The following is a 17,538-nucleotide window of genomic DNA, read 5'->3' on the forward strand; positions in this document are numbered from 1 at the left end:
CTGCTTGTTCAAAGAATTCTCAGCTGAGTTCTCAGAAGGATTTCTGATCACACTGCTGCTTCTGTAACAGCCCATATTAAGTACAGAAAGTTCTGCAGAAGTTTGACATATATGTGCTTTTACAGCCTGATTCCTCACAGCTCCTACCCAAGCTTCAGAGTCATCACACAGTCAGAATTATGGCTGTGACAAGGCAAAAAAACCCCCCAAACCAACCCCAAACCATCTACTTCTGGTGAGACTTCCTTTGGGTAAAACCTTGGGCATGGTAACATGGATTGAGTTGCTTGTGCTGTTTGTGGGTTGGTTGTTTTGTTTGGTTTTTTTTTGTTTTTTTTTTTTAAGTAATAAAGCTTTTGAGGAAGTATTTCACAAACACTAATTTGGGGATTAGATGAATCATTCTAGTTCGTAACATAAGCAGAGGTGTTATCTTCTCTTATGAGGATCAGAGAGAGTGTGGATCCTCTTATAAGGATCAGGGAGAGTGCAGGTTGCTTTCCTTACTGAGGCATAATACCTTATTTTCCTTTGTATTTTGCTTTTCTTCTACTTTTTTTTTTTTCTTTTTTCTTTTCTTTTTTTTTTTTTTTCCCCAAGTAATAAGAAAATTTTAAATAAATATGTAATATGCTACAATGATAGGAAGTTCCTGCTTAAGCTGCCACTGGGGGTCATGAAGCCAGTGCAGCCTCTTTGGAGGGTCTGTGTTTCAATTGTATTTAGTCCTAAAAATGTGAATTATTTTCAATTCCAGGTGTATATTTCAGAAAATATATAATTGGTGCTGCTGAGTTGCCAACTTCTACACAAATCTCAGTTTCTTCTTTGAGCTTATAATGTAGTTTCTCCCCTTAGGGTTATAAACCAAGTGTTGTGGTTATAAACCTTGACATCAGGTCAGTGAAAAATTGTATTCCTTCCTGTTTTAGGGTTATACTGAAACACATGCTTGTGTTTCCTTAGTATGAAGCACATACTACTTAACAATGCGTCAGTCTGGGTGGGATACGCATCTTAAAATAGTAGACATTACCATCAGATTTCCCCCAAGTCACCATCCCCAAGTACACTCATTTTCACATGACTAGATCTTACATGACTATGTCATCAATTGCACATTTGTGGAAAAAAATGGTGGAACAGTGTGGAGATAATCTGTTACAGGAACAAAACTAGTATGGGAATATGCGTAGTGGTGAAACAGGCACTCAATTATGGGAAACTAAACAAACACCTGAAGTTTCCTGGCACTGCTTAGAAACTAGCAATTTATTTTCTGTTGCATGCAGTGACTTTTTTTCTTCTTCTAAGGATCTGGCACCATGCTGAGTAAATATCATGCATACTGTCTAAATACAGTGTGGGTATACAGTCGCTAGAGAAATAAGAATAGTTTTGGAGGGAGTCATTCTGGTCACTTGAGGAAATAAGTGGTGTTTTATAACTGTATTTTAAAAAAATATTTTACAGGCAGAATGTGGAGACTGAAAAGAAACGTGCTTAAATAACATTGAGGCGGTAGCAGAAATGGGAAAAAAACCAGCAAATATGAAGTCCAAACTGACACTTGAAATTACACTGCATTACTCTTCAATTAGAATTCCCAGCGTTTTTTGTTTTGTGTCAGAGCCTCAAGGTTATTAAAATAGCATGTTCTGTGCAATATTACACTAAGATGTTTAGAGCAGCCCTTCCAAGCTGCCTGCTGGAGTCAGGAGCAATGTCATGCTTACAGCCCTCTCTTGGAGTCTGAAGCTTCTTCCAAACATAAGACATACTGGTACTAAGCCGAAATGAACAAAATGAATGGCTACTGGTAAATAAATCTAAATGAATAAAAAATGAATGCAGATATTTATCATGTGCATCATAAGCTCCACTATATTAACAGTCTGTAGACAAACACATAAAATGTTAACTCCATGAGCAAATCCCTACATACAACGGGAACCTCCTGTGACACTTCTCCACTCCAGCAATTCCTTTTCCAGTCTCTGGTGAGAGATACTTTCTGAACAGCATAAATGAAAACTTACTCCTCCTATGTGACTGGAAAGGCCTAGTAACTTAGAAATTAACAGACATCTTGTGCAGCAGATGACACAATACCCCGAGCTTCCGCTGAGTCTCCAGGGGCCCTTCCAGGGCTGGCACTTCGCCGTCTATCTGCCTACCAAGGGCACGGCCCTTGGTTTCACATTGGCTGGGCAGTAGGACATTTCAAACTGTACTTTGTCTTTACTGATAAAATATGTTAAAAAGGGATCTGACTGCAACACTTTAAAAAGGTAGAGGACACTGACTTCCTTGTTTTTTTTTTTTATTCACAATTCTTTTAATGCCTGAGCTTTCCATTTCTGGTGGCCATCTTCCAAGCTCCCCACAGTGAAGGTCTCCTGAGAGCCTCCTTCCCTAGTCTGCCTCGCTTGCTTTCACAGTCCTTGCTTCCCTAAACAACACAGAGACTGTGGTACTTTAGGAAGAGGAAGGAGCATGGCAGGTCACTTTCTAGCTTGTGGGACTTGAGTCAACCCAGCAACCCAAAGACCTTGTTGCTCTGGGAAGCAATAGAATTAGTGAAAAATACCTGGGTCATAAAGACTAAGGAAGGTACAGAGGCTGGTAACTAGGTTTGGAGCAGGAATGCAGTTTTAAGGATCTTGATTGTGTCTACTTTTGCACTTATTGAAGTCCTTTTTTTTTTTTTTTTTTTTTTTTTTTAAATCATACTGTTATCTCATGGTTCTTAATGTCATATATGAAGTTCTACTGTCCTCACATATCCTTTTGCTATCATGATGGACGTAATGAATAAAACAGAGATTTATGATGGCTTATGTGTAATCTATCTATATAAGATTCAGTGTAGTGTAAGAAGGTGTAATCTGAAATTACAGATGCACTTCTTTTAATCTGTATCTAAACATCACTTTATGTTAGTTGCCTTTCTTGTGCACATCTCTTACTCAGCCTGTGTTTCATTACAGTCAGACTCGGGATCAGTTCAGAGGTGCAGTGTGACAGAGCTTGGGATGCTGTATTCAGATAACAGGTAGATACAGCCTGCACACTGTATTTTGTGTATTATGCGAAGAATTGTACACAGCTTCTGAGTCTGACAAAGGAACATGTAGAATGGATGTCCTCTGGTACTGCAGATGACTATGTTGTAATTCCTAGCAAGACATAAAATCACACCTTCCACTTGTGTAAGGCAGGAGGGGCACTCCTGATGTCAATAAGGTATAGGAGGGGAGTGAGAACTCTTTAGTAGGGTTCATGAAGAAAGGAGCTGGAAGAAGTTGCATGCAACACTAAGTGAAATTCTGTATAGACTTATTTTAGTATCTGACTTTCAATCACAATATATGAGAGCTTTTATCACTTGGTAATTTGGAAACTGCTTTCCAGCTGGTGAAAGCAAAGAGCTCATCTTTTATAAGTGTGCATTCATGCACACACACTCACATTTCTTTTATGGAGTTGAAAATTTACTGCATACCTGATTCCTGTTGATATCTGAAATCCACAACTGTGCTTTATTTCCTCAACTTCCTCTCTATAGGATGGTCCGCACACTGTATGCCATCGGCGCTGTGTTTCTTCTGATGGGATTTCTGCTACCGACAGCAGAAGGGAGAAAGAGGAATCGTGGATCTCAAGGCGCTATCCCTCCTCCTGACAAGGATCAGCCCAATGATTCAGAGCAGATGCAGACACAGCAGCAGTCAGGCTCCAGGCATCGAGAAAGAGGAAAAGGCACCTCAATGCCTGCTGAGGAGGTGCTGGAGTCCAGCCAGGAGGCACTGCACATCACTGAGCGCAAATACCTAAAACGGGACTGGTGCAAAACTCAGCCCCTCAAACAAACTATCCACGAAGAAGGCTGCAACAGTCGCACCATTATCAACAGGTTCTGCTATGGCCAGTGCAATTCATTCTACATCCCCAGGCATGTCCGCAAAGAGGAAGGCTCTTTCCAGTCTTGTTCCTTCTGCAAGCCAAAGAAATTTACCACCATGACTGTTACCCTCAACTGCCCTGAGCTTCAGCCCCCTAGGAAGAAGAAAAGAATCACCCGCGTGAAGGAGTGTCGGTGTATATCTATCGACTTGGACTAAGCTGAGAAGTACCAATTGCACTCTGACTGTCCACAATCATTGCCAGTGTGAGTGAGTGGCATGAACTAGCAAAGCTTTGGGGCTGGATGAAACTGAAAGGAACCCAGTTAATTACCTAAAAAACAACAGCTAGCCAAACTAAAAGAACAAAATGGATGTAAGGGAAGAACGGGCATATGTGTGTAAGAGAGAAAAAGGTGTGTACAAGCAAATGTATGAATGGTCACTTTGAGGGGGAAAAAAAAAAAAAAAAAAAAAAAAAAAGGGGTAGGAAATATTAAAAATCTACTTACCCACAGTGATGAATTAGGTTTGGTAGTGTATATTCACATTTTTGTCACTTACTGGGAAAGTGGAGCTGTGGCTTTTGCTAATGTTCACCTGCCATGCTATTTGCTTTTACTGTATTATGAGAAACATCAATGTGAGAGGACAATATATCTGAAAGCATGAATCTATTCTTAAATATGAAGTAGGAAAAAAGCAGTTACGCCATAGTAAAAACATCACTGAAAATAGCATCTGTATCAAGAGTTTGTAACATGCTTCTTCAGAAAAATAACTGTAATACAAAGGCTGCTTTTGGAGAACAATGGGAAAGTGGGAGTGCTGAAAAGTCAGCATAGGTGGATGGAAAACAGAACCACAGCAAGTTAGAATGCAAAAGGCCAAAGTAAGTAGGCAGGGGGAGCACAAAAGGGAGTGGAAAAAGGAAAGATACTTAAATAGGAGGACACAGAGGAAGAGATATTGTCTTCTGTTTACGTTTTGCTTTAATTTATATTCCTAGTCATATATTACGTAAATTAAAGAGAAACTATATACGAGGCTATAAATATACTTCTGAATTCTAATGTCTCTCTACATCAACCAAAACCCATTCCTGTGCCACTAGATCCATCTGATGTCTTGTATTTCTGATAGCAGTTAATCCTCATATTACATATATATGTATATGCAGTATCTTTTATTCATTGGTATCTATACATACATACAATGAGTCTGCAGACTCCATTGTGCCTATCTGAACTCTCTCCTCTTTTTCACATACATACATAGAAACATACATACCACAGCACCAAAATCTTGCTAAGCAAGATCAAGTACAGAATGGCAGTAATTTAGTACATAAGGAGCAAAGCAAAAATTAAAACAAGCATCATGTGACTGCAAATGCAATAACCACACAAGAGACAAAAGACACGACATTCATGACTAGTAAACATTGCATTGTTATTGTTATTTTAGCTTTGCCACAGGCATGCAGTTTGTTGAAAAAGAGATGCAGAACTTTGCCAGCAATAATCCTCTTTTTATATCTTTTACCACAGACTTGCATTTAAGCAGGATTTGGACTAAGTAAAGAGAATTTCCTGAAAATTAAGGGCTAACTTGTTCCCCTTCTCATCGAGGGGCAAAAAACACACGAAAAGGGACACTACTTCCAGCAGCAAAATGAGTGTCACCTGGGAGATCAGCCTGTGTCTTTCCTCCTTCAGGATTTGGACCACAAGCTAGATGAGCGGGATTGCTTTTGACAAGAGAATGGGGAATCTCACAGGAGAAGTCATTCCAGGAGGGTGGTCCCAAAGCCCTGGGGGCTTGCTGGAGAGCTACAGCCTGGCCGGGTGCACCTCAAAGTGGTTGCTGAGCCAGGTATTGGGCATTGGCTTAGCAAGGCACCTTCTGTCCAGGTGCCAAGGCACCTATGGTGCTGCAGATCCTGCAGGCCTCCCTGCCTCCACCTATGTGCCAACAAAGAGACCCCATTTTGCACCTACAAAAGGTCATGGTCCTAGGCCTAAGTTAACAGTGTGATGGGGCTCGTGTAGCCCAGGACACACTTTCTGCTTCAGCAGCAAGACTTCTTTCCCCACAATCAGTGTAGCTGTACTTTCTCACGGTAAAAGCCTCTTTCAGCCACAGGGTGATTATTTTGACAGGATTTCAGTCCATCAAGCTCTGAGGAAGACAGTGCTGCCATTAGTAACGTGTCCAAAGGGTAAACCATATAGTGTCGTGTCACAGATACATAGGATGTGCAGTCGTGACATCAAAAGCCACAGATGTAACTCAGTGTCCCATGCAATTGTTGGTGATATCCTGCATCTCTGCAATTGATATATTTTTCCTGTAAAAATCCACTGCTATGAGGTCTGTGTTTATGACATTAAGAGATCACAACTCATTGGTTCATATTCTTAAAATGCATTTCACTTGGTGCACTCTCACTCCGCAGGTTTGACACATTTCTTCGTGGATTTTAAAATCCAATTTTAAAATCTGGCATTACAGGAGGTAGATTTCCACTGTGTGGAATGTGAATAGTTAGAAAGATATGGATATTTAATGTTATTATTAATACAAATCCACTTTCACTGATAATAGTCAGGGGTTGTTCTCCTTTAAATTAATTTTTTGAGTTGGTTTGCAGGTAACAGGGCCAATCTCAGCATTTGCTGAAAGTTTTATACTCTGTAGTGTTTCTGTTCATGCCTTAAGAATGAAATTATTCCTTCATTTGAAGTTGATAGCAAAACACCCATTGTCTTTAACAGCAATGGGATTTCATTCTCGGCTGCTATGTCCCTAAACCCTTAGATGTGAAGCACTGCTTTAGACATAGCCGATTTCAGCGTTCTGAAGGGAAACTGATAAGTGTTACAAATCCTTATGTTCCAAACAGCCTGTGCCCAGCTCACAACAGAACTCCCCTGGAGGCAGATCCCCCTATAACTATGTAAATTTTATACAAAGAACTTTTATGAATTGCTAGTTATTGCCTGAGAGTAAGAAAGTTCTGCTAACTTACAATTATACCAGATATTTAATATCAACCACAATATGTATTTAAATGTCTGCTTTATTCTAAAAACAATGGACTATATAACCTAAGGCTGCAGTATTTTCATGCTCGGTCTCACAAAGCAAAACTTGGTTTAAAATGAAGTTTTAATTATTTTGTAACTGAATAGAATTGGAATTTTTTCTTCCCAGCATTTTGTACGTCATTTTAACTACTAGTAACAAATAAATAAAATATCTTCTCCAGTCCATGTCTATTGTTGTTTTTATTTATTTTTTTATTTTTTTATTTTTTCCTTAAGTTTCCAGCTCTTTCTGGATCTGTTGTACTTTACTCTGACTTCTGTGGCTTCTCTTAATTATAAAAGGGCTTACATTCTGACAATGGGGCACAGAGACAGGCAATGGCACCATCATTCAACACGGCTACTTCAATAAAGTTTTAAATGAGATCTGTCACTTCCCCCTTACCCTTCCACAATTTATAGAAGAAAAATCTCAATCTTTACTCACACTTTTCCCCTTGTAAACCATGTAGTGACAGTTCAAAATATAAATCAGACTTAAATGGTTATAGAGGTGGAGCTGGACTCAGCATGCCTGCCTCATATTTTACCTCAGCTTTGTGCCTATTCATCAGTGCACTTCCACATAAAAAAACTGAAATAAAACAAAATAGAGTAGGGAACATCTTTGCAATGCAGAGCTCTCAAAAAGCTCTTGGCAGGGACAGAGAATTTTACAGGAGTGTATGGGGATTTGTAGTTTCCCTTCACTGTTCCCAGCATTCTCTGCCTTTGCAGTGGAAGCTGCTCAGATGGAGACCACAGTCCCACAGATCTACTCCCTTTCCTTACAAGGAGCAGCAATGACACAGCTGAGCATACAGTCTCGCAAGTAGCCATCACGTAGTGGCTTCCTGTAGCACACCAGGTGACCAAGATGTGAGCTGGCCAGCCACAAAGCGTAGGTGATGGTAATGTTCTGCACAGTTTTACTTCATGTGCAGCCATCATGAAATAATGGAGCTGACCAGTCTGTGGCATACTGCTTGTTACTGCAATTTAAAGGCTTTAGATTGACTCTTTCTTCACCTCTACTTCTGTCCATTCATTTGTTCTCTTGCTCTTCTAAAATTTACTGAAAGGAAAATACTGTTCATTATTTGTAAAAGGCAATTGACTTTTTCTGGTCTGAGATATGGATACAGTCAGATGTAATAAATCTCCATGAAGAGATGCACAAATATATGTTCATATGAAGATTTAAAACAGAGAGAACAACCTCCTGGGCTTACCTTTCTAATACTTTCTAGTACTATGACCTTATTATTTATATGCTAACAAGCTGAGGCAGTCATTATAATTTACATTTGGCCTACATACCAACTTTAAATTGAAGGTATGTCCACTGTGAAGTCCTGCGTGCTTTATAGCTATCTACACTAATCAAAAGAAGATGAGAGGGAGAGAGGGAATCCATGCACCTCCCTCAGCTTTCACGGAGACAGATAGAAATAAAGCTGTTTTTTGCTCTCTTTCCAGTGAGGCAAGCAAGATTCCTGTTTGGGATTTGTGTGTGTGCTCTGTAACCCATGTGCTGTGAAGCAGATTTGTGCACATGTGATCAGATGGAGGCATGAAGCACAAGGCAGGCTGGGCATACGTGAGACATCTGAGCAACACATGGCCATAGCGGGTGTAGCATGCTTGAGATGGGTCCTGTGGCTGCCTGTCAGCAGCAGTTCCTGGCCAGAAAAAGGGCACTGTGTTCGCAAAAGTGATGCAGAAATGGAACCTTGTAATTCATCTTCTCGTGGGCAAAAACTAAAAGAGAGCCCAGAGAGCTATCACCTAGGGGAATGATGTATTCTGCTGCCCAGTGTGCAAGCCTGACCTGGGGCAGTACTTTCAGTAGATTCTTAAACAAGAAGCTCCCAGTCACTGCCAGAGCCTGCAACTCTGTTTTGCTTAACCCAGTGTGACACAGACTGCTCCTTCCCTTTTTAAATAGCATGGGTCTTATTTACTCCAAAGAATTCAAATCTCCTTTACAAACTACTTCCCCAAGTACTGAAATACAGCAGTCACTAAACACCAGCAGCAAAAAGCCCCAAATTATTTCTAAGTGATTTGGCTTCCTTGGGCAGCTGTGCTAACCAAAAGACTGCAGAAGGGGAAGGTTTCATTTCAGAAAATGAAAAATATAATGTATACTTGGATTTAGTCAAAACTCTGGATGTTCACTGCTATATCAGGCCTTGGCTTTAACATATCAAAAAGTTTAACCATAATAAGCTTTGGACACCTTGCTTTATTGTTTCTTGGCTGACATTTAAACCAGAAATACAAGCCACATATAGGTATGGTAACAAATGCCAGTAGTGCAGATTTCTGATACTACCTTGTAATGCAGCTTCATAAAAGCATCTGAAGCTTGTCCGCACTGCCTGCCCAGAAATGTAGCTGATGACTTGAAGGTGCCCTTTGATAATGTGTGACTTCTGGCTGCCTGAATTGCTCCCTGAGCTTTATTTGGTCTGAGAGGAGGAGAACAGAATGTTAACTGCCACTTGCTCACTCTCCCATTACTTCTGAAAAATATTGAAAATAAAATTCATTGTCTGCCTCATTCAAGTGGCTGAGGGGCAAGATGTGAGGATCAAACTATAAACTGACATAAAAGAAGAATGTTTGGGATCACATTAAAAAAACAAATTTCTAAGTTGTGATAAGCAATAACCCCTCTATGCTGTGATACAGATGTAAGTCACATAGTTTGGGGATGAATCAAATCAAGAAGTTACACCGACTCCCAATAAAGTTCTGCAAATAAAATTTGGAATTGCCATGTTTGCATTTCTTTTTTAAAGAATACCTTATGGAAACTGCTATATTCCAATTCATATTTCAAGAGATCAAAAGAACGAAGGTTAAAATAATATCTTCATCCCTAGGATAATTGAATCCTATATCTTAACCTTCTGCCTAGTAATACCAATATGGATTCCAGCAAAAAAGCAATTGGAAAGAATTAATGTGTCAGTTACAGCTCATCTGGGACAGCAACACTAAAATTCATTAATCATAATTTTATAGCTATTGCATGGCATCACTACAGAGCACTGTTAGTATTTTTATTTTTATTTTTAATAATGAATCTGCAAACCATTATATTGTTTTTCTTTCAAGTTAAACTTTACTGAATTTCTACATTTTGTAATTAATTTGTTGAGGAATAGAATCAGGCACAGTCATTTTTATATTTAGGAAAAGTTATAGATTCTTAATCTTACCTCTGCCTTGGCATGTTCTTCTATCCAGGGGGGAAAAAAGTGCTGTATAGACGTAATGTATATGTATTTCTCTCTGTTAGAAAAGGCATTGAAAGGCATTAGATATACTTCAGGAGTCTGAAAAATATACATCCACTATGTTTATAAATGTATGGCCTAGTGTACCAGGCTTCTTAATTATGTACTGTATGGGTGATAATCATAAAATAAAATCAACAGTGAAAACACAAGAGTAAGCATAAAGAATTTATATTTTAGGGAGGGATAGAGAGTTGCATATAATCAGTGAAGGCTACTTAATGGCGATGATGAAGACTGGCTGAACCTCTCTCCATAGGATGTGAAGGACCTTGAATGTCTCTTTGGAAACAGATTTGCATGAGGAACATATATTTTCATTTTTGTTGCTCATTTATTTCAGCTCCAAATGAATGAAGAGGGTCAACTTTGGAAGCTAAGTTAGATATAGCAAATAAAAAAGAGAAAGAAAACTATGTGTGCAATGGAAAGATATTACCGAATGGATCTAAATCCTATGGTAGGTAATTTGATCTAATTTTTGCAGAAAGGCAAATGCCAGATGTTTGCTCCACTTTGATCTTAATAACACTTAAGGCTGCAGACAATAAGATTGGTTTAAAATTTATTGTCTCTTTGATTTCTCCATTCTAATGCTTTTTAAATTCTTTACACAAGACAGATCTATATATAGGCAACTGGGGTGGCATCAGAAGCATTGTATACTTAAGACATTCTTGAAAACCCCAGTGTGGAACAGTGTTTGCTGTTTTATGCATCAAAACAAAGCCAGATTTTATACAAGCAACGTTCAATTTTCTTTTTATTATAATGTCTCTTTTTATTTTGCATATGAAGTTCTGACTGTCGCATCTGTGGCACAGCTCCTTATATGCTTTTATCTTTCAATAACCTTATTAGAAGTCAAGACAATATATTAAATCAACATTAAACAGCAGGAGTTGAAAGAAAAGTTAATCCCTTCCCTTGCATCAGGAGTGTTATCCATGTAGATCTTTAAATTCACCTTTATGTAGCATTTAGGATTCTTTGTCTGCAGAATTTGTTTTAGAAGGATGGACTCAAGTGAAAGCCTCTGAGGAACCACCTCTGAGGTCTTGCCTTCAGTTTGGATCTTCAGGATCAAGGAGGCCATTGCTCAGTGAATGTGATAATAATAAACAGCCTAAGGCTTCTTAGTAAGTGGTCTCAGGTTTCTAGCAGAGTATCTTATATATTCATTATTACTGAGAAACAATGTCAAGCAAGTGAGATTGGGGACAAATAGTAGAGAATAAACAACGATTAAAAGGAAACAAATAGAAAAAAACAAAAAGTTATAGTATGCAGCCTGAATATCTTATCTTAATTCTCTGGCATAGTTCAGAGCCATCTGTCCCTCAGATCTGTGCATGATGTCTTTAAACAATTGTTTTCATTCTGCTCAGCCCAGTAGTCTGAAAGTTCAAAAAGTCAATTTTCCTCTGAAGGAAATTCTGACTACTTCTGGTGATGAAAGTGCCAGTGCTCACCCAACTGATAGGACAGACACCCTGGCAGATTTACTTCAACTAGTAGTAGGGTTATCAGAAGTCAAGGGCCTTTCTACTTTTCTACCACAAATTTTAGATCTTGCAACAGTGTTCTTCATAAAACAGTAGAGAACTTCCTTTATTTTGAACCCAGTATTTTCATTCACTACCAGGAACAAAACACTATACACTGACATATAAAAATAAGTATTTACTTCCTATCACATTACCATGACAAGTGAAAAGATTTCCAGTTTCCTCACCCCAAGGGAAAAGCTGGGCAAATGAAAAATCTCTCGCAGGGAGAATTGCCTTAGAGTCAGATACATCTTGTCATCTTTTCTTCGTTATCTTTGTCTCATCTCCAGAATGCAAATGTCTGTAATGTAGTCTATTGTCTTTATTCATCACAAGTACACTGAAGTACTGTTTGCTAAGTCTGTGGCACCTTTGGTCAGTCTTCTTTAAGGCAAGCTATACCATCTGTACCATTAGAAAACACTGGACAACTAAGTCACACAGAACATAGAGGTTTAAATGGCATTTGATTTCAATTAAGAGGAGTGCTTTCCTAAAGAGGCAAGATGTTATAAGACTCCGACAACCTTTTGCAACACCAGCCTTTGTGCATCATAATTGAAAGGCGTGCGAATGCTACCCAATGAAACTTAATGGAAGCCCCACAAGGAAAGATTTTAGTCTCGACATTTATCTTTACCAACACATGGAACCACCTTGATCTGCTTTTAATGGTGGTGAAAAAAGAAGGTAGTGTCTATTTCACAGGATAGAATAGGAAGTAAGAGTCAGCGTGATGGATGGTGGAAAGAAACAGAGGGCAAGAAGGAAGAAATATGTGCATCAGGTACTGATCTTAAAGATGAGGTCTAGTCTGCTGTCAGAATGTGTATAAATAGCTTATTAATAACAGAAGTGATGTATTGGCATTAGTGCGAAAGTAGGAGTATGCTCAGTTTGAGAAAACATGGCATAGTCAGAAAAAAGACATCTGGGCAGGATACAGCCTATATTTGTTAGATATTTGTTGAATATTTGTTGATATTTGATTTGTTTGTTAAGACTACACAAGAACAAATCAAATACAAATCAATTCCTTTGGGAATATTTACTCACCTTAAGTCATTTACTCAGCAGATCACACTGCCATCTCTATAAAATCTAGAACATTCACTTCCTAGGAGTTTATCTGCATGCTAGTGTGGCAGAGAGATCTCAGATAAGCTTTACGTTTACCAATAATAATTTAAATCCCAAAGATCAATGTTTATCTAATACCAGTGGATAAGATAAACCTTACTTTTTGTCCAATCTAGGGAAAACCAAGAGTTATCAGGGAATTTTCCTTTAATTTTCTATGAAAATTACCTTGCTTTATTGAGTGTTTCAACATTTAGGAGCGTTATTTGACCATCTCTCCAGTTCTCTTTCTTTTTAACCTGCTTGTCCCACCAAGTAGCTCAGTTTGCATCTGGGACTGATATATTGAAAAAAGAAAGACAAAAATCACTTGTTGAGGTGATGTGTGGAAAGGATTTTTGTGCTGAGGAGAGTCCTTTGCAGCATGAGTATGGGTGCTACCAGCATCTTGTCCTTGCAATAGAATGAATTCAGGGAAAATGCAACAACAGAAATATATCTGCAGTACATCCTTGATGTAAGTTCATCAGCTTCCTGCTGAAATCTGTCATTGCTTGTGCCAACACTACCAACTTCTCCTGGGAAGCAATCTGGTTTATTGCTCCATTTCTAGGAATTTTTGGATGATCTTTAGAAAATGCTTCATTCAGTGATAACAGTTTTTGCTTGATTGAAGCACCTAAGTCTCATCTTCTGTGACTTCCAATAAAATAAGTTGCTCTTTGATGTGTTAATTCTTTTGTAAATAAAATTAGCATTGGGCACTGTGTTTTGGTTCTGGATTTTTCAGGTATCTGAGGCTTGCCTTAAATTAGTTTGCTACTGAACAGCATATTGACTGACAGCTTTGGAAATAGCTTCTGAGGACTGTGCTTTTGAGAATAAGCTTGAAATGGAATCTGTTCATGTGGAATGCTACAAAGGAGCTGCAGACTGTAGGCTTTCATCAGGGCTTCTTGTTGGCCAAAACAAACTGGAAGCTGGAGTGGCAGTTCTAATTTTTCTAGTTTCTGCCTTAGTCTGTTTGGCCTTGCATAAAAATCTAACCTTTTAGCACAGCCTTGGTTATGACTTGTTTTTTGCAGAAGGTAGAAGCTGCCAGAGCTAATCTATGGGGCTGTGTTTGGGGAAGGACTTCCATAATGTAAGACCTGGAGTGCTTATTACCCTCTGAGTTGAAATCGGACATTACTCCCTGAGGCACAGGTCAACATGTCCGTCACGCATAGATGAGACCGTCTGCTCCTCTCAGTTGGAGAGGGATGTTATTTTCTTAAGGAGCAGGATGTTATTCCTAGAGGTCTGCCCCTTGGTAGGGTCAAGAGTAATATTTTATGGCTAATGTTTATGATTAATTTTGGCTGTGGCCTTTCCTTTCAGAATTTCTGTGGTGTCAGTTCAAGTTGGTAAGGGGGAAGCCTGACAAGGTTAAGGCGTGAACCATATACTCACTTTTCCTTCCAAAGTAAATACTACAACAACAATGCACATGGGAACCATGCAGCACATTCCTAAATCAAACTAGAATATTAACACAGGGAACTAAAATGGTAGGATTCAAAAGGGTGGATTTTTACCCGCTCTCCTCTCCCCCTCCCCACCCCCCCCCTCATCCCCGCTTTTTTTTTTTTTCCTTTTCAATCCAAAGGATACATTTTTAGAAAGATGTTTTGGGAGTTTGCTCAACACAATCCAAGGAGCAAAAAGTGTAGATTGGCATCAAATTCCTTGTGCTCACAGTACTTAAAAATTGTCTTTGTCCCTTTTCCCTCAAAAAATGTTGAAGTAAGGTGAATGATTCTTATCTATTCAATGCTGTTTAAAGGAGCGGACATGCTAGCACCACAGTGTGATGCAAGCTTATTTTGAATGTATATTAATCTTGATCTTGGAAAATATCCAGATTTTCTTCCCAGCTTTGAACAGGATCTTTAGCCTTATATGCAAGCCATTCTCTTTTTAAGAATCTTAATTCTCTTCCCAGCTTCTGAAAACTCTGATTTCTCTTCACATTTTTCACTAATGCAATTTGTTCAGAATAAACTTGCAGATGGATTTGGTTTGATACTTTAGAAGATTTTTAAGGCCAAAGACATGGGAAATTTCTTTGAAAATATTAGGACATTCTTCATGTTATCAGGACATGGTGTGTGAGAAGAAAGAAATGAGTCGAAGGAAGACATATTCTTATCATATTTCAAAAATGTCAAAAACTATGCTATTATACGTAATCCATAAAGATGATGACTTCAGAATTGTGCTGGTTGGAATTTTACCTTTGACGATCTGTTGTTTTCGCATTTGAAATACATCATCAAAGCAAAGAGGAGAAAAATTGTATGAGAACTCCTGATGATGACTTTAAGTCAGGACTAAAAGGGCAAAATTCATGTGATGAAATACCTCTTTTCTCTATTTCTTTTTGTCACTAGTAACTGATTTCTGTAGCCAGAGGATACATTTGACATACTTTCCTTCTAAATTCAAAGAACTTTAAAAAAATCAAATCTTTAAAATACTGAACTTCAGTACAGGGAAGTACAGGGAATTTATCCCTCTCAAAAATTAAAAGCATACTGTGATAATTAAAACCTTAATATCTCATGTCATGAATGCATTTCCTCCCCTGAACATTTGCATCGCACCATCTCTCAAAGAAAGCGTGCTTATGACTGCTTGAAGTCACATATAATGGTAGCACTGCCAGCCTTCATCAATACCTCAGTGGAAACCAAAGACTCTCAAATTAAGAAAAATAAGGGCAGAACACATTTATGTCTGCTCCATAACCAACAAATGACACAACATATTTCTATAGATAATATAAGCAGGATAGACAAAGAGCAATCCAACAAAAGTTTGCCTCTTCTTTGAGGTTAATAAGGGAAATGAAAGATAGAAAAATAGAACCATCATTTAAAAAGGTTTCCCTTAACTCACATATATGGACCTTTGAAGCTCACTTCATATGGCCATTTGTGGCTCAAGCTTTTCATTAAGACACTAACCTTAAATTCTACTGCTTGACAATTTCCATAATTGAATAATACTTGGTGCTATTGGCACTATTTTGATTAGTTATGTATCATCTGATAGGTTTCTGTCCCTGACTCTGTGACTCATAGAGACTGAAAAAAAACCCAAAAACTAAGCACTGGTACAAATACTTGTAAGTTTGACCAATAATCTGGCTGAGAATTCTGCATATTTATTAATGGTAATTATTTCATAAATAATTTCCAGTGCTTTAATCATATGCTGAAGTCTTGGCATTTCCAGTTTGAATACATTTTAAAATTATTATTAACAAACACATGTTGGAAATGGACAAATGCATATTCACGTAGCATGGATTTCATAAACAGGGAGACAGAAAGACAGATAAAATACTAAAAGGAAACAACGCAAAAGGAAAAAAAAAGAAAAAAAAAGTAGACTTATAACATACTGTGATTGAAAAAATTATCCTTCACTCACCCCTCACATTCTTTCTAAGGAGTTGCAGAGGGTTTTCATGAAGGCCCAGCATGCTTAAACAAGTTTCACTGAGAAAGAATAAGTTGTAAAAGTCAAATCACTACTCATTTCTTCCAAGGCTGTCTTCAGCTGTGATCTGCGAAGCTTTAGTTTCTCTCAGAGACAGACATATGGTATTCTAAGACCAAACTTTAATATTCCTAAATTAAGCATGTAGGAATTACCTGCGCAAGAACAACTGGGGCTATTATGTCCTACAGGGCTGCTCCAAAAGTAATTCCTCCAATATTATTATATTGGCTCACAGGGGTGGATGGTGGTGGTATGGCAGTAGAGGCTGAATCTTCCCACCAGCACTCTATTACATTTTGCTGCTGTGTGGGGTCTCTGGGGAGACCTGAGAACTGCCTTTCAGTATCTAAGGGGGGCTGTAAGAAGGAAGGGTACAGACTCTTTAGCAGGGTCTGCTGTGATAGGACAAGGGGAGATGGTTTCAAACTAAATGACGGGAGATTTAGATTGGACATCAGGAAGACATTTTTTACAATTATGCTGGTGAGGCAGTGGAAAATGTTGCCCAGTGAGGTGGTGGAAGCCCTGTCCACAGAGACAATTTAGGAATATGAATTTCATATGAGTATGAAACGGTGCATCTCTGAAATTACTGAATTGTGTAAATAATATATGACTGTTAATTAAAAGCAGACAATTTGTATTAAAACATTTAACAGTAGTCTGTTATAATTTCATTCTGTATTTATAAAATAACACTTTTAAATGACTTTAAAGCTGAAATATAATAACAAATAATGAAGAATTCTACAAAATAGAAAACAAGGTTTATATCTTATGGCACCTTTCTATATTGTGAAGAGAAGCATTTATTTTAGAGCTTAGATCAATTTCACTATCTTGAACTTTTGCTCAGCTCTGATGCTACTATATACGTTTATTATTGGAACTTCACTTTACCTGATGTATTTACTACTTCCCTGTATGTGTTACTTCTTCCTCAGAATAACATGCAGCACAATGGCAAATACTGCTCTTTGGCTAGATCTTATCAGATACTGACAAAATCCTAGATACTGTGAAGCTTGACAGTTCAAGAACATTTGCATTCCTACAC

At 38.3% G+C, this 17,538-nt stretch overlaps 1 protein-coding gene across 2 annotated transcripts in view; it reads left to right on the plus strand.

Annotated features, from left to right (window-relative positions):
* Positions 1 to 7,178, plus strand: part of GREM1 (gremlin 1, DAN family BMP antagonist) — a 10,181-nt gene extending 3,003 nt beyond the window's left edge. The window contains exons 1-2 of one of the 2 annotated variants that reach the window (XM_015864884.2): positions 2,975 to 3,055; positions 3,569 to 7,178. In XM_015864884.2, coding sequence (XP_015720370.1) covers positions 3,036 to 3,055; positions 3,569 to 4,124 — 576 coding nt within the window. In that variant the 5' untranslated portion in view covers positions 2,975 to 3,035 and the 3' untranslated portion in view covers positions 4,125 to 7,178. Of the gene's footprint in view, positions 1 to 2,974; positions 3,056 to 3,568 lie in introns of those variants that run through there. The other variant, XM_015864885.2, reaches the window with a different exon arrangement.
* The last annotated feature ends 10,360 nt before the right edge of the window (positions 7,179 to 17,538 follow it).

Source organism: Coturnix japonica, chromosome 5, assembly GCF_001577835.2.
Source record: "Coturnix japonica isolate 7356 chromosome 5, Coturnix japonica 2.1, whole genome shotgun sequence".
Taxonomy (NCBI): domain Eukaryota; kingdom Metazoa; phylum Chordata; class Aves; order Galliformes; family Phasianidae; genus Coturnix; species Coturnix japonica.